Source organism: Larus michahellis, chromosome Z (genome assembly GCF_964199755.1).
Source record: "Larus michahellis chromosome Z, bLarMic1.1, whole genome shotgun sequence".
Taxonomy (NCBI): domain Eukaryota; kingdom Metazoa; phylum Chordata; class Aves; order Charadriiformes; family Laridae; genus Larus; species Larus michahellis.
Window position 1 is genome coordinate 38,686,774 of NC_133930.1, and position 18,138 is coordinate 38,704,911.

The 18,138-nt window shown below is 42.1% G+C and overlaps 1 protein-coding gene across 1 annotated transcript in view; it reads right to left on the bottom strand.

Annotated features, from left to right (window-relative positions):
- Window positions 1–17,139: 17,139 nt before the first annotated feature.
- The window catches only part of CEMIP2 (cell migration inducing hyaluronidase 2), a 51,081-nt gene continuing 50,082 nt past the window's right edge, over window positions 17,140–18,138 (bottom strand). Inside the window, exon 24 of the mRNA XM_074570250.1 lies at window positions 17,140–17,461. Coding sequence (XP_074426351.1) covers window positions 17,265–17,461 — 197 coding nt within the window. The 3' untranslated portion in view covers window positions 17,140–17,264. The remainder of the gene's footprint in view (window positions 17,462–18,138) is intronic.

Genomic DNA, 18,138 nt, shown 5'->3' on the forward strand with positions numbered 1-18,138 from the left:
TTTTTTCCCAAAAATCTCCATTTGAGATTTATTTACTTGTTGCAGAGCTATGTGACAGAAAAGTTAAATTTCAGGAAAGAAAGTTTCCTCATCAAGTTGATATGTGATAAATGAGGAATGAGCAAAATAGAGAAAAGCCTTCTGCAGAGTTGGGATACAAAAGCTTTCATGTAATTATCTCCGATGTAAGGGAGATAATTTCATGAATCTGATGATATTTCAACTTGAGCAAATGAGGGTCCCAAAGAGCAGCTGCAGTGCATGCTGCATATGAGCACTGAAAGCCAAAGTTACTGCCAGTATCCCACAACTATTTGTATCTGTAAATATCTATCTGCATCCATTTTTACTCTGTCTTGTGGATGGTATCTCAGTATCTGAACAGTACTTCTTGCCTGCAGAAAATAACAGGTTTAAAAATATTTGTATTGTAATAACTACCTGTCTAACAGTTCTCTCCTGCTAAAACAACCATCGAAACTCTTGCCATAATACGAAACCAGCAATTACAAAGCAAGAAGAACTAATTGGGAAATACAGTTGTTACACAGGCCAAAATGGATGTCTTTCCCACAGAAAGGCTTTTTTCAAAATCACTTCATCAGATCCTGGTAGTACAGAGCAGGCTCACTGGAAGAGGCTCCCCAGGGAAGTGGTCACGGCACCAAGCCTTTTAGAGTTCAAGGAGCTTCTGGATGACAGTCTCAGTCATATGGTTGGACCAAATGATCCTTATGGGTGCCTTCCAACTTGAGATGTTCTGTAGCTTTATGATTCTATGTGAATATGCCTGGAGATCTTCATGCCATCAGCATTGCAGGGTAACAAAGCTAGGTCTTGAGGTAAAAACATAGTCTGCTGCTCTTGGCTCTAAACTGTGTTTGAGAGCGTTTGTAATACAGTGTTGCCTGCTGGGTTAAACATGTGCTTAGATCGTAAACTCATGGGTTTGAAGGACGTACTTTTGTAAGCAGTTGCTTTTGGGCTGACTCAAGATTTTACTGTCCTTACCATGCCACTCTGTTCAGGTCAAAGTTTCCAAGCCTCAGCACAGAGAAGACCCTTCTCTTTAACCGGTGTCTGTATTCAACAAATTTTCGTAAAGCCTTGCTTGCCTTGTAGCCTGCTTAGACGAAGACAACCAAATCTCTGCTTGGAGAAATAAGTTACATTAAATCACAACATCCAGGGCCTGCAAATATTTGCTAGCCTCTCAGTATTCAGAAAACAGGTATGCAATTTTCAGCTATCCCCCTTCATATTACACAATGAAATGTATGTGTTGTCATCCCGAGAGTTTGTAATAGCTAGACTCAGTCTGTGTACGTAGCAGCAGATGTTACAAAAATCTGTTATGAAAAGCACTGCTGAGCGAGCTAACCAAAAATCTGCAGAACTGTATTAAAGACTGGGAGAAGGGGAGAGCAGAAAGAAATCAGCAACAATTGGTGGATTTGCACACAATTTTTAACGAGAAACCACAGCCAGTGTTAACTGTGAGGGGGAATCACTTTCACAGCTATCAGATCTAAATTAGGCAAAAGTGATTACAAAATAAATAATCACAATTTAATAACACCTTGTACCCCTTTTAAATGAAAACATAGCCATCATCACAGAATCTGCAATATTTGTAAAGGGAAGAACATTAAGCCCTGAAGGAGCAATTTAAACAATTTGCAAGGAAAGAATCAAATAGGATTGATGGTTTAAACATATTAGTATATTCAGAGTCATCAGCATAGTTAGTGTAACTGATAGGGACACTGGGAGAGATGCTGCCTCTGCAGGAGGAGTATGTAAGGAAAAGAAGAGAGAGGGCAGAGGAAAGGAGCTGATGGGGAACAAATGCTGAACCAGATCACCTTTCTCCTTCTTGAAATCCCCACTATAGTCTCCTTGCACTCTCTTCTGCCCAGTGGAAGTTCCCCACTCCTTCGTCTGCCAATGGCCATGGCAGAAATGTGCCCCAAACATGCAGCTGAGGGGAGATCTCACAGGAAACCGCTCAGACACAGGATGCTCTTCCCCTGAGGGCACTGGACTCCCTTCTCTGGCCCTGAGAGAGCCAGCTCCACCACCAGCCCCAGTTGCCCACAGCCACTGTGAGCAATCCTGCATTTCCCCCAGCTCCTGCCTGCAGCCCCCCAACTACCCCTGGGGCTGATGGGGCCACCCAACCTCATGCTTGTGTTTCCCATGTCTCAGCACCTGCTCTGCACCGCAGCGGCTCCTCTGCACTGTTGTCCCTCTCTCAGACCACCTTGTCCTCTCAGACACACCTCTGTGTCTAGATTTGGCACTTCAGGGCATGTGCTGAAGGGCAGAGATTTTAGTTCGTTGGTTTGTTTGGGTTTTTTGTTGTTTTTCGTGGTTTTTTTGGGGGGGTTGTGTGTGTATGGTTGGACTCAATGATCTCAAAGGTCCTTTCCAACCATAAAGATTCTATGATTCTATGAAATGCTGTTACACCAAACTCAGTATTTTCTGCAGTCTGCTGAAGACTGACAGGGCACAGCTGTGCTTTCACGGACTTTGCAATTTGAAATTTAACCCACAAGAGATGCAATCTTACATGACTAAAATGCTATTTACACAGGCAGACTGGAGTTCTAACTCATTTCTGTTGCAACGGATTTGCCACAAATTATTAGAAATCAACTAAAAAATATGATTTTTTGAGAAATCCATAGGTAAAAATGACAACTTGGTTACATAGATTCCATCTTCAGATGAAGTGAAGGGTTTATACCAGTCATGCCATGGTTTGTTCTCATCACTGTGGTCATCCCATGTTCCTTTTCAAGCCAGTACAGGTGCACAGTGTGTCTCTTTTCCTCCTTCTCCTTTCCATAACCATTTAGAACTTCCTTTAAAAGTCAAACAACCCACCTTATTATTTTCCATGACTCCCATTTTATACAGGCCTGGGGGTGGCAAGTAAAAGGCAGTGTAATAGGTAGGATTTCTTTGTACATTTCACAAGACAAAACACCAATGAAAAGAATAAGTGACAGCTATATTGTAAGTGTTCAGAGTAGAGAGGTGAGACTGCTTTCTTAGGAACCAGCACTACCTACAGACTCTCAACAAAACACAACAGAGAGGCTTTTGAACATGATGGGAAAGGCATCATTTAGAATCAGCAACCAATGCTAGGGTCATTATGGTTTTGAAGTTGCTTGATTTTGCCATCCTGGCCAGAGTGGCCAGAGAAGGGGGCTGTGGGGGAATGTACCAGGCAAATGGAGCCGGCCTGGGAAACCCATCAATCTTCTGACAGCAGCAAGGGTGGTAAAACGTCAAATGAAAAACAGAAGTAACAGAAGTAAAAACCAAGACATTGTTCTCAAGTTGTCACAGAGCATCCCTGTCAGCTTCAGCTGTCATGTTTACCCCAAAACAAAACACACAGAAAAGGTCAGAGAAATTGAACTTCTACAACTCTTCCCATGGGTGCTGTGGGTGGAATAGGAACAATAACTAGCCAGAGGCCACTGTTGCATGGCACATGGCTTTTATGTGCAGGTAGATCTGTTATTTAGTACATTTTGACGAAATAGTTGTCTCATTAGAGGGATTCTGCTGACGGCTTCTAGTAAGACACCCTGTCAACAAGGTGGTGGGCAATTTTGCCACAAACTTTTGGCTACAAACAACGCATATCTATTGTGCTTGCCAGGTATGTTGCATGCCCATGGGGCTAGAAATAACGCTTAGGATATAGGACTCCAGCATGGCAGGACTCTAACATGTTGCCCAGAGGAAAGTCTCCTTTTTTGTGTTACATGTTTCCAGCATTGGTATTAGATGCCTGTAAATAACGAGGAGCCTCACGCTCCCAGAGGTGTTTTGGTACATAATTGGTGAATAAATGGATCACAACCAACACCAGCTGGTCAGCTATACAGAGTGGGTCACAGGCCACAGAACATAATAGGTGTCTAGCATCACAGCACCCCTTAGTGCCCAGCATTATAATCCTGCAGTCTAAAGCACAAGTGACTGCTCCTCATATTTCTGCTTTGCAGAAACAGCACATTTAATCCCAGAGAGGGAGGCAAAGAACACGGTCATTCTTAGAAAACAAACTGTTTTTCCTCAGACATATGCTACCATCAAAACCAAATGGAAATACCTTAAATAAGCTTTTCTAGTTGGGGAGCTCAAAGCAACCATTGTACCTCCTGATAATTTATGTATGGTCTCTGAGGAATTAATACAACTATGACCTTCGGATAAAATATCAGCTAAAAGTTTTGGATATAATCCACTCAATGCCGAAAATTTAAAGGATGGGGTTACTAGCTTGTATTAGTCTATTTTCTTTATCCTGACCTCGTCTTTTCTTTGTTAATAGCTACAAATATACACATGCACACCTGAAAGAATGATTGATCGATCTTTTAGGGAATATTATCAGCTATCTAAACCACTCACATGAAAGATCTCTTTCTATTAGATGCTATCTATGCTTTTATTGGCATTTTCTGCGTAGCAGATGAATAAATTGAATCAGTAAAAGTGCAACTGGCAGCAACACCTTTGCTTCCTATTCCCACAGGAGTTGTTCAGCTCACACCATTTGACAAAGCAGGGACCGCCTCACACCCAGCTTCTTGCCAGAGACTCTGTGGCTGCTATACCTTTGGTGAGGGCAAGGGCACACTGCTGGCTTGCAGTAGGTGATGCTCGTGGCCTCACTGCACCACAGGGCACCATCTTGCGCCACCTCTGCTGCTCCTACCTGAGCCTGCCATTCTAGTTGTGAGACATTCATCATGAAAGGCTCCGCCGCAGAGCGAGCTGGCACAATGCCAGACATCGCTGCCCGATGGGGAGGAAGGCAGCGGAAACCCTCTTCCTTCTTTTTTTTTCCTTGCATCTTCCTCATTTTATCAAACTCCTGGTGCTTACCTACTCCTTCAGCAGCCGAGACTCAAAGCAAGCCTTGGAAGCCAATGTGCTTGTGCTGAAATGCAAGTGCTGAGGCCAAAAGGCAGCCGGGGGCTGGCTGAGGCTCGCAGCTCAGGCTTGGCTCCCAGAGGAGAGCGGGGATGCCAATCTGATGGTCTGTCCTGGCCTCCCCCAGGTTTAATTGCAGTGTAGGTGGGTTTGGTGCTTTTGCCCTGTGTGGGTGGTAATGCACAGAACAGCAGGTTGTGCTTCAGGGAGTTGTATATACCAGTGAGGTCTGGGAGTTTTGAAGCCTTTTTTTTGTTATTGTCTGATGTAGCAGCTGCTGTAAAGTCTTTGTTAAAATGCCTACACCAGGGGTGGTACTGTGGGAAACTATTACCCTAGGGGGAAAAAATGTCCAAGCCTTCATTTAGCTAATTTTCCCCTACAGAAAAGTAAGGAGATTATTTATTTTTTTAATATATTAATTCCACGAAGTGTTTTTTCTCACTTCCAGCCTTTTAGCCACGATGATGAGGCAGTGATTCAAATGGAGAATAAGTAAATCCTGCATGTATAACCCTGTGATTTAAGGACTGACACTGTGGAAAAATGGTATAATTTATTTTCATGCTCAAGTAGCCCAATTAACAGATTGAGTTCTAAGTAAGGTCACAGTGCCCTCTGCTGAAATTTAAAGCCCTACATGAGAAAATAAACAATATCTAAAAAAACACCAAACTGGCATAAGAATAACATAATTCCTATTCAACATATAAATGATAAAAATTGTTTTGAAATGCTATTTGGGACCTTAGGCTTTCCCTTCACAGTAATGTGGTTGGGAACAATTTTGATTCTAACTTTTTTGCTCTGCTATGTAAACTGTCCAGCATGGCTCATGAAAAAACCTCAGAAGCGCTACTGATATTAGTGATGCAGATATAAATGTCGGCGGAAATATCTTTCCCTTACATAGAGGAAGAACGCAGTAAACTGGGGGCAGTAGTTCAAAATAGGCAGTACAAAGTCCGAAAACTTGATTTTTATTGATGTTCTCTAGATCATATCTATGCTGTTAGTGTTTAACCTCACCCTCCCGTTGGAAATGGGAGGGTTAATACTAAGTGTCGTTTTGCTGACTGCCTTTTTTCTTAATGGGTGTGTGAAACCACGATGACTAAGAACAGGAGAGAGAAGAACATCTTATGGATGTTTAAGGCTGAACTAATGTCGACTAATGAGCTTTAGACATTTGACATCTGGAGAAAAACTGATCCAGAAGGAAGAACTCTGGAAAAGGCAAGGAAGAAAGGATTCAGATGACAGAGGTGGAAATGGCCCCTTCAGATTTGACGTGCCAGGAAATGCATGGGGCCTGAACCCTTGCACAGTACTTAAAGAAGATACATAGGCACTGGGTTAGGAATAAACAGCTCCATAGGGTCTGCTATGGCATTTTTGGAGCAGGCTGTTATTTCAGTTATCACCTGGCACCAAATATCCCAGTGCAGTTGCCATCCTCGGCCTCCATCTGTACCTTTCAATCCGGTACTGAAAGACCGAAGCTCTCTATTGCCATGCAGATCTGCTCTTTAAGAGACCACGGACTAATAGCTGTTACTTTGATGGAGGCATAGCTTTAAAAGAAAAAAACACTAGCTAGCAAAGCAAACCAGACTCCTACCTCCCAACTGAGTTCAGTTGCTCCTAGTCTCCAATGCATTGTTGCTGTGTTTTGTTCAAGAGGCAACAGCTTCTGAGGTTTTGTTGCTGTGTTTTTAATTACAATGTTAAAATGGCAAGAGAGTTATGGCAGAGCTATCTGAGAACATCTTTGCTGGTTGATTAAACCACGATCCTCAGTCATGCTGAGAAACAGCTTCAGATTTTACTCAACAGCCTACTCACAGGTTTTTATTTGAAGATGGACATCTGTTGGAGATTTTCAATGGGGAACATCTGGAACTTAACACTCAAGATGGAGTGGGAGCTAAGAGGCAAGAGAAATCTCTTCTTCAGTAATTTGTTTTGTCTCTTTTAATCCTTCCTTCATTTCCCCAGCGCTCCCACCCAAGATACTCTTTCATCTGTGCTCACAACAACCCACGCTTTACATTTCTTGATGCAAAGCTCGGCAGATAACTCCAACTAAGTTCACCCAGAGGTTATTCTAATTCCCTCCATCGAGATTTCAATTTAGAGGCTCACATTAACCCATTAATTAAAGTGACCCCCTTTTTATTATAGCAGCCTCACCTTAATCAGTTAATGTGATGGCAAGCCTTTCTTTGTTGCTTTGCCTGGCAGGGAGATTTTGTTAAGAGGATGCAATAGCAGCTGGACTGGTGCCAAGTAGTAAAGCAATACCAGATCCCTGCCATTTGGCACTGCCTTTTCTGGGTCCAAGCACACCCCAGCAAGTGACTGCTCCTCCCAGACTGGCTCCTATCAGCAAACCATTTCAGGCTTTAGCTGGGACACACCAAAACCCCCTTTCGCACATAGGCGCAAGCCTCCCAGGGTCTGACATGCCCTGGAGCTGTTAATTCTCCTAAAAAGCTCAAGGGAAGTTGTGCTTCAAGAAGCCTGCCTCACTACAAAACATTTCGTTTCAGAAATATTTGGCTACAGATTCTCTTTTTTTCTGGGCTGCCCAGCCACATCCTTTCTCTCACTGGCTGCTGGCTCTGGCCAGGCAGGTGTGACACCTCTGCTGCTCTTGTGGGAGCTCGTGTATGTTTGAGTGTGATACCACAATATGCACAGGAGGGCTTTTTCTGCATCTATTGGCAGTGTTTGTAAAATCAGTAGGGGTAGGTTGGGGGTTTGCACATCATAGCGCTTCTTGCTTCATGAGTGTCGGCTAACTGGAGGAACAAAAATGTTACTTCCTTCAGTCGAAGCACTCTATAGCCTCATGCTAATCTTTTCTTGAACAATTTCCTTCAGAAGACAACTTCCCTTTTTCTGGTAATATCTCAGGGAAATCTCTTTTGATAGCAAATATATTCAGCTGCCTGAATTTGTCTTTGCATAGGTGGTACCTTTTGATCTAAGTATCTCTTAGGATGAGAGCATGCATTACTCTCTATCTGAATCAGAGGTGGCACCTGTATTAAAAGCTGGAGTAATTGCTTCTTTGCAGCTCTGCAATAAATTACACTGTGGCATGACAGAGGAAGGAAATCAGTAGCTGCTGTACTTGTTTTGTTTGCTCTGTCACTGGCTTGGCCTAATACACTCTGTTCCCTGGCCCCTTTTACGGAAGAGCTGTTTCCTGCATGGGAACCCATTCCTGTTTGTGACATACTTTATCTGAAAAAGAAAAGTCACACCAGCATTTACAGTCATTTCTTTCCTAAACTCGTTCTCTTCCATGATCAATCAGCTCTCTTTCTGGGTGTTCTGTGGCCCCTCCACATTTTCTCTGGGACAGTCTCTACACAACCAATGAAAGAATCTTTCTAGATGAGCTTTGGCTACTTGGCTGAAAATTAAACTATTTATATATATAATTACTGGTTTGGATTTCAAGACCAGTCCTGACGATCTGAAGATCCTGAAGATCCTAATGCATTATGTATGTACATGTGGGCTGCGTTTTCTTGGTGCCAGTATAAGAGTCTGCCCATCTTCCAAAAACAACGATGTGCAATTGTATCCATACAACCTATCTATCTCACATGAAAACATAAACTGTACTACTGCAAACGTATCAATGCTAGCGAAGATGCAGACAGATCTGCAAGAGAATCAGTGTACACATAGAAAACTGACAATCCTCCCTACCCACTGTTACATTGTGAAAGAGTTTTGTCGGGGCTTTTTGTCTCAAAAATCTCACTGATGGTTCCTCTGCATGTGGTTGGGCTAAATGATTGTGTAAGAAGAAACCTTATAGATCCAATATAACAACAGGGTTTGCAAGAAGTAAAAGTTAAAGCAAGAATCAACAGACTACAAAAAGAGAAGCAGAATTAAACACTCTCTTTAGGTATAAAATGCTGAGTGACTTGTGCAGCAATTCTCGTGAACAAAAACCCCACACTTACATTCAAACGCTTGTTCCTATGACCTTAAGCTCGTGTAGCTGATTATTCAGAGGTTAAGCATTTGTGTGATGACAACTTTAAAAAATTACAAAGATGTCAAGAGTAATGACCATCTTCAGAGATGAAGGATTTGCCTGAACCCATATTGTGTCTCTGCCTAATGAGAAATGTCATCTGACTTTGTACTTTCACATCACAGGTGTATTCTAGCAAATGGCATGTCTCTGTTCAACTTCATTACTTTTGCTTAACATTTCTGAGAATTCTTAATGTTTACAATGAAGACACAGAGTGCTTGAGTCTTTTAAGTGCTTGATAAGAATTTGGTTAACTGTAGATGTGGGTTCACATATTGGTTTTAGTGGATGTATATCCACCTGTGAGAGGGAAAGCATGATTTTAACTCAAACTTGCAGCACACTGTGCTCCTGACCAAGCATTTGTGTCCTTACTAAGCTCTGTGTCGAGACTTCGTGATGTGGGCCCCTTCAGCAACAACTTTCCTTGATGACTTCAGTAAAGATTCCTGACAATTTGCAATGTCATTTACCCTTTCATAGATCCTGAACACCAGGCTTTTACAGGAAAAGAGAGGAACTGTTTGCACACAGACATTTTTTGTAATTTTAGGATCTACTTTGGGAAATATAGAGTTACTTACACACTCATGTATTAAGCACATATAAATCTAGAAAATGCAGTTCACTTAAGACCCTGGTTTACTACTTGTACAATCAGTAACTGCTAGGCATATGCTTATTAGTATGAACTTAATTTATTGGCTTCATTTTAGAAACTGGCTTGTATGTCACTGTTAACAATGATGTCATGGAGTTGTGTAGAACTGCAGGGAGTGAGGGGAAGAGTGCACGATGACTTAAGTGTGAAAGTAATGAAACGGAAGCTTCGTAAGAAAAAACCCAGCCAATTATTCCCATAAAGAGTGGATATCAACATTTGTAAGCTTCACATTGGTACTTATTCTAATTCTATACTCTGAAGTGTAAAGTGTTTAATCTGTTTCATTCAACATCAAAGCTATGGAAGAATTCAAATGCACTCTGACTCCCAGATTACAAAGGGCCCGTTTAATGCTCGGCAAGGAACACTGCACACAAAAATAGGCAGTGGAGATCAACATTTTTACACAAGTTCTGTGCCGTTATTCCTTCGGTTTGACACGGGCAGTGTCCCCACACCTGATGCTTATTTGCAGAAGCTATTTCCATGCATCTATCTGATCTTGAACATGTTGCTACAATGTGAGTCATGGGGACAACAGAGTTTAACAGAAGTATATTTTGGGTAATGGCTCTGTTAAAAGAGACAGATTAATTTTTGAAATTCAAGTCAGTCTTGGGTAGACTAATAGGGTGGGAAAACAGGAGAGGTCCCACGCACTCCCCAGGGTGTTTTGGAAACAGAGTTAATGGAGAAGTAGTATGGACAATTACTCAGAAAAATCCACAGGCAACAAAACACTGGGAATATTAGAAACCGAAAGTTCTATGGAGTAAGATACTCAGCCACAGCAGCATCCCAGCCCTTATGGGTGATAGTGGTGAGGAAAATCCTGTCCCTACAAAGCAAAAGGAGAAAGGTGTGTATGGCTTATAGGGAAAAGAGACTGCAAACAAATTTTTCTTGAACATGTAATTTTTCTCTTCCATGTCCAACTATTAAAGCCTGATATGAGCTCGTCTTTTACATTTGTCGGCTAGCTAGCAGAAGGAACCCAATGGCAGTTGTGCATGCTGCGATGATTCATGTGACTGTATGTGCTCATATCTTCTAATACTTTGCACTTCACTGTTGTGAAGGACAAAAAAAATATGATATCACCTTAGGAATATTAAAAAGAAAAAATTAACCCAGAACATGCTGCAATATGGAAATTTGTATTACACTATTAAAATACTATTAAAAAGCAGAAATGTGCAATATATGCTACTGAGTGATGCTCATCATGGAATCATTTCTCAGAAATAAATAGTATGACACCACAGATAACTGTCGTGTTGTCTGCTGTTACTGAGAACATACACAGTCATCTGCACCAGAGATGGAAGAAAACTATTAGATCATAGTTCACACCCTGCAGATGGAGTAAACCATCTTCTGCTGAAGAACCTAACAGATATTAAAAAGATGACACGTCATCATTTGAGACCCATTCCTAAAAGCTACCCATTACACAAAAGCACACCCTGAACTGACCGTAGTGTATCTGTTGAAAATGTCACTGGAAAAATGCTGCACAGGAAAGAGATAGGTCTATTTCTAACTGTTTATAGTAGCTCTAGTACAAAATTACTACTTACAAACTTGCATACACACAAAAATTATCCCAAAATATCACTACATGTTCTGTTAAAAATAAATTATATATAAAGACAGGCCATTGCATGTTCTAAGAACATTTCCTCAGAAAAAAGCTATAAATCAGAGTATTCAGCTATCACGCCATTCAACCTGGACAAAGATGAAACAAAGAATTGGCCTCCCAGGCACGACAATTAAGCCTGCTTTGTACTTTAAAATACAATAGAAATCAGAAAAGTGAAAAAAGTTGGCCTTTAAGGACAAAGTTTATGCAGACTGATTACTTTGAAATTTCTCTGTGATCTGACCAAGTTGATTTCTCACTAGTACAGCAAACGCAACAACCACAAACCTTTCAAGAAAAGCACAAGTCTCTGAATTTTTTTAGTATGAATTAAGGGAAGGGCACAAGAGCAGGCACAAGATGACGTATCAGAAAAAGCTAGGCTGATCTCGGGAGAACCCCAGATTGCTCTGTCCCAAAATTGTTCCTATTGTTTCCAAAAACTATTTATTTTTCAGAGTTTCATCACAGAAAAAGGAGAAATGGACTTCTATGACTTGACAGTTCCATCATTCCCAGTCATGCAAGTCAATGGTCAGACAAGCCTTTTCTCTTTTTTTGTCAAGTTACAATTGTTAATACACTTCAATATGTAAAATTGCAGTACTCCCAGGCCATATAATTTAAAAGCTCATAAATTCTCTCCAGCCAAAGGTGGCCTTCAATAGTGAGTATTATTTCAGAATTTTAACTAGCACAAGACACAGGAAAAAAAGAAGGCATCAGAAAAGAAAAATATGGTTGTGAACTCCAGGAAAAGACAGAACATCCTATAAGTGCCAGAACAAGTATGACCAGAAGAGGTGGAAAAGTAATTACTGGGAAATTGTCACATAATTGCAATTTTGAAGTTCAGAAGTTACTGCTTTTCTTTGCACATCATAGATGTGCATACAGTAGGATGACACCAGAATCACCTTAAACAAATATAGTCATGACATCCCTTTTGACCTTCATTGACCGCTGCACCTTATGATACAGCTATCACCAAACCCAGTAGACTGGGCCTTTCAGTCAGAGCTGGGTGACTGTCCTCAGAGGTACATCCTTCCTACATAATGTGAAAAGGAGTTGAGGGGAAGAAAAGGAAACCACAAGACTTGCCGCAAACAGGAAAACTTATCTTGTCCTGGGTGAAAAGTTATCTGGGGCCTCAGCTGTCACTGCAGTCCCAGAATATGCAGAATTAATCTGTCTTTTCCTAAAGCATGTCCTTGCCATCATTTCGGCTCTTTAGGGATGGGTCTCCAGCCCCTCGTATAGTGGATTCTCAGCGCTGTATTTGGCCAGAGGGAGTGCCCTACTGATAATACACTTAATCTGACCCCTGCTCCAACTTGTTTATTTATTCTTTCATTGTTTCTTTGTTGCTGTTTTTAAAGCATTACAAGAGTTAAAAAATAAAATGCAAAAACAACCTGTGGAGCAAGATTGTGAGCCCAGATGTGCCCTAAAAAGGTCTAACACATTACATTAGAGCTTTAAATGCACCTTCCTTTCTCTAGCCCAGTAAGTTTTAATTTCTTTACTGCAGAATGACACCATTTGAGTAAGGAATGGAAATCAATCTATCTCTATACAAAGCCTGACCACGAAGAGGCAACTACAATGCCTTTTGGACTGGATGTGGGGCAGAGATGCCACATTTTTAAGATTTCACTGAGTTTCAGGAATGAGGTGAAAAGCGTGTGGCTCAGCCCTTGCAGGCTGGTACACTTCGAAGAGAAGGTGGCCACACCGGTAATTTTAACTGCACACAATCACAGCAGCACCCACGCTGGCAGCCACTTCTGGAGATGGCCCAGGACACTACATGTCTCAAAGCAGGGTCAGCTACAGGTACAGGTGCTCCTCCACAGACAAAGACTCCGCAGCCTCTCTGGCAACCAGCTCCAGTGCCTGACCACCCTGCTCAGTAGAAGTTTTTCTTCCGCTTATGTGGAGTTGCCTGCATTTCAGTGTGTGCCCGCTGCCTCTTGTCCTGTGCCACTGGGCACCATCACGAATAGCCTGGGTCCAGGTGAGCGACCTGCTACACCACTTAGACACACACAAGTCTATGGGGCCAGATGGGATCCACCTGAGGGCATGAGGGAGCTGGCAGAAGTGCTCACCAAGCCACTTTCCATCACTTATCAGCAGTCCTGGCTAACCAGGGAGGTCCCAGTTGACTGGAAGTTAGCAAATGTGATGCCCATCCACAAGAAGGACCAGAAGGAGGATCTCGGGAACTACGGGCCTGTCAGTTTGACCTTGGTGCCAGAAGGATGGAGTAGATCATCTTGAGTGCCACCATGCGGCACATACAGGACAACAAGGTGATCAGGCCCAGTCAGCATGGCTTCATGAAACGCAGGTCCTGCTTGACAAACCTCATCTCCTTCTATGATAAGGTGACCTGCTTAGTGGATGAAGGAAAGGCTCTGGAAATTGTTTACCTGGACTTTAGTAAAGCCTTTGACACCATTTCCCACAGCGTTCTCCTGGAGAAGCTGGCTGCTCACGGCTTGGATGGGCATATGCTTCGCTGGGTAAAAAATGGGCTGGATGGCTGGGTCCAAAGAGTGGTGGTGAATGGAGTTAAATCCAGCTGGCAGCCAGTCGCAAGTGGTGTTCCCTAGAGATCAGTTCTCTTTAATATCTTTATCATCTGCCTCGCCAAGGGAATTGAGTGCAGTGTCAGTAAGTTTGCAGATGACATGAGGTTGGTGAGGATAGGAAGGGTCTACAAAGGGATCTAGACAGGCTGAGTTGATGGGCCGAGGCCAAAGGTTCAACAAGGCCAAGTACCACGTCCTGCACTCGGGTCACAACAATCCCATGCAGCGTTACAGGCTTGGGGAAGAGTGGCTGGAAAGCTGCCCGGTGGAAAAGGACTTAGGGTTATTGGTCAACAGCAGTCTGAATGTGAGCCAACAGTATGCCCAGGTGGCCAAGGCCGCCAACAGCATCCTGGCTTGTATCAGAAATACCGTGGCCAGCAGGAGTAGGGAAGTGGTCATCCCCCTCTACTCAGCACTGGCTAGGCCCACCTTCAATACTGTGTCCAGCTTTGGGCCCCTCACTACAACAAATACATTGAGGTCCCGGAGCTAACGAAGCTGGTGAGGGATCTAGAGCTCAAGTCTTATGAGGAGCAGCTGAGGGAACTGGGATTGTTTAGTCTGGAGAAAGGGAGGCTGAGGGGAGACCTTATTGCTCTCTACGACCACGTGAAAGGAGGTTGTAGCAAGGTGAGGGTTGGTCTCTTCTCCCAAGTTAACAAGTGACAGGACAAGAGGAAATGGCCTCAAGTTGTACCAGGGGAGGTTTACGTTGGATATCAGGAAAAATTTCTTCACCAAAAGGGTTATCAAACATTAGAACAGGCTGCCCAGGGAAGCGTTTCAGTCACCATCCCCGGAGGTACTTAAAAGACATGTAGATGTGATGCTTAGGGACATGGTTTAGTGGTGGTTTTCGTAGTGTTAGGTTAATGGCTGGATTTGATGATCTTAAAGGTCCTTTGCAACCTAGACAATTCTATGATTCTTTACTCCCCCACTAGGTAGTTATAGACATGGATAAGATGCCCACAAGTAGACAACAATATTGCACTAGCCCCTACCAAGCTGAAATGACTCTACACTTAGGCTAGCAGCTCAGACAGGCTTTAAGATGACAGACTTTGGAGACCGACCCATAACTTCAGTCACCGTGTCTCCTTTCCCAGTATTCCCAACTTGTCTCTGAATGAAGAATAGGATACATTCCATAAACTTCACAGGTCTATCAGTGTTTGAAATAGAACAGTTTACAGCATTCACGCAACACATACTACAAAAGTTACTTGATACAAGAACAGCAGAGACCCAAGATTTTATTGCCTTGTCAGGTGTAAAAATTTATTTATGCTATTTATCAAGTGTTTAAATTTACACAAAAGACAACACTTCAACTTCAGGTCCAATTGACCATCAGTAAGACCTACATCAGAATACCCCTGACACTTCCAAGTTTTTACAAGATGGCTTAGAACAGTAGAATCTCATAAACAATGGCTAACTTCACCAGGCTGAAGGTCACTGCCTCAACAGTATTTCTCTGCTGAGCATGACCCACAGAATAGCAGAAGTCTTAAAACCATTTTAATCCCCAAACACTATCACTACTGCACTCAGGGCATTTAAATCACACTGCCCTGCATTAGTAACACCAAACATTATACCTAGTCTTAAAGATTTACCACATCTTCCCCTAACAAAATGCCTTTTTTTTTTTTTTAAACATTATAAGAGAACTGTGCATCAAAACAACTGCAAAATACACAATCATCCATTTGGCTTGGTTTTAAAATAAAAATAGCATCAGTCATCTATTTGTTAACTCCATCTCTTGTGTTGTGCTCCTTTCCCCTCCCCTGTCACTTAGGAAACTATACTAGACCAGGCAGTTTAATTGTAGCACTGAGGTAGCATATTTTAATTGAACAGAATAATAGGCTTGCTACTGTGCCTCTTCTCCTTTAAAGCACAAAAAAAAAAAATCCCCACAGTTTTTCAACTTCTTTGGAGAAGACAGGCGTATAGTTCATTTCCAACAGCCACTCCATTTTGAATTCAAAGCACAAAACATCTCTGAATGGTAGATACATTATACCAGCTAGAATGAATAAGAGCATATACAAGAAAAAGGAACTATGTCAGTTTTACTAGACCTACGGTTACATTTCAGCTCTATGGCACCTATTGTTCCCTATTATGAAATGCATCTTTACAGTCTCTGAAATTTGATTTCAAAGACTAGGATCCTGAAAAAGGGCAGCTGTGCTTCAGTTCTTCTACATGATTTTCACACTATCTGCAGAAAGGTGAAATAATTGCAACAAAACCAAAAGAAATCAAATGGACCTGATATAAAAGTCAATAGGAATTAGCAACATGAGTATATTAAAAGAGTTGAAGTTAAGGCAAAAGATATAACATGCCTGAATGACTGAGAGCACTTTCCATTCACTTAAAAGTTAGAGCTGGGATAGCCTTAAAAAAAAAAAAAAAAAAATCCCTGCAAGAGTAGAAGCTTAGTTTCCTAACAAATTGAGAATAATAATCTCAGCTTTGCCCTTCTGGCTAAAAGCTTTAAAAGAAAAAGCTGAAGTCAGGCTGTACACAAGACTGCAGCCTTAATACCCAGGCTGATTACTGAAGTAACTCTTGCAGGCGTCTGTATATTTAGGGGTGAATAGTAAACAGTGACCCCAAAGAACGGTAGTCATTTTCTACTCTGTATGCCATGCTGGTACATACAGCCGTGTTAAACTCAGTTGCACAGTACACAATCCATACCCAGCCCAGGGCTGGATCTTTGAATCCCTCCTCTCCATCTTTCATGCAGCAAAGCAAAAATTTTACTGCGGTTAAAATCCTTTGAGTCAGCTGCACACGTAAGGTAAATTGGCTTTTAACACCTTGGAAGGCAGATTGAGAATGTAACTGAGCTGACTGCTAAATAAACCCTCAGGAAAACACCTAAACAGCTGAGGATAACTGCATAAGTTATAATGACCAATTCAAGCTGTTTATTGAGACTTTAATGATAATCTTTCAAGTAATCCAATATGCACTCCAACACCTGTTATCAAAAATTTAAGGCTTTTATGAACACCCTCTTACATACAAATGGAGTATTAAACAGAAGGAACTTGTTTACAGTAAATACAAACATCTGAAAAATCTCTGAAACCTGTTTATACAAATACTAATAAATTCTTTAATATTTTGTACAACTAGAAGGTGCACAGATTGGCATTCAAGCGGTCAATGCTGGCAAACATCTGTCAGACAATAACATGATTTACTTGGAAAACAATATAGTTTAAAATGCCATAAATTAAAAAATAAGTTAGTTCACATTTTTTCCCCCAGCTTTTATGTACATCTTAGTCTTTATTGAGATCGTGTAGCCTTCTTCAGAAGCTCGAGGTCTTTCCGTCGGCTTTTGTTTGCTCTGGCACAGCCATACTCTTCCAGTTGTAAAGGGATATACTTTTCTATTTGAACGAGCCCATGCCCAGCAGGACCGGTAAACAGCTTAACCCAGGACGGCTTAAAGTTTCCTCTGAAGCCCAGAAAGGCCAAGCTTCCTGTGACAAAGACAGCTCAGTGTTACTGAACCAGCCAAGCCCGTCCAAGCACAACACAGGACAAGTTGGGAAGGAAGCGACAAGCTCCTCAGAAATTCTTCCCCCACATTACTCAGGACACTCATCTACTCCCAGCTCCACGTGCACCTCACAAGGAAACAGTGATTTGCAATTTCCTTCTTCAATATTTGGTATTAAGCGCTCTGAAATCTTAATTTGAAAACACAGCTATTGGGACAGCTATAAAACCTGCTTTCTCAGACAGGACTTGTGTCAGGGCCCGTTCAGGACATGTGCTACCCCTTGTGGCCTATAAAGTGATCATCCCTCAAAATAATGACAGCTTCCCATCTCCATCTTCAAATTTTGTTAGAACAGAAAATACTAGCCTGGCACCGGAGACTGTTTAAAAATAAATTTGCTGGGTGAGGCACAAAACACAGGCTTTGGGAAAAAAGCCTGGGGCTCTGTTTCTGTAATCCACAGGCACAAAGAACTGCTAGTAACTTCTCTGCTTGCAACAAGCTTCAGACAATGCTCTTCAGGGCAACAGAAACGGTTTTCTGCCCATCTGCTGAAGGGGTGCCCATCCTCCCCGCTCTCAACGAGGGCTGAAACACAGCAGCCCACACCAGTGCAAACTGGCAACCATCCTCCGCCAGCTGCATCCTCTTCAC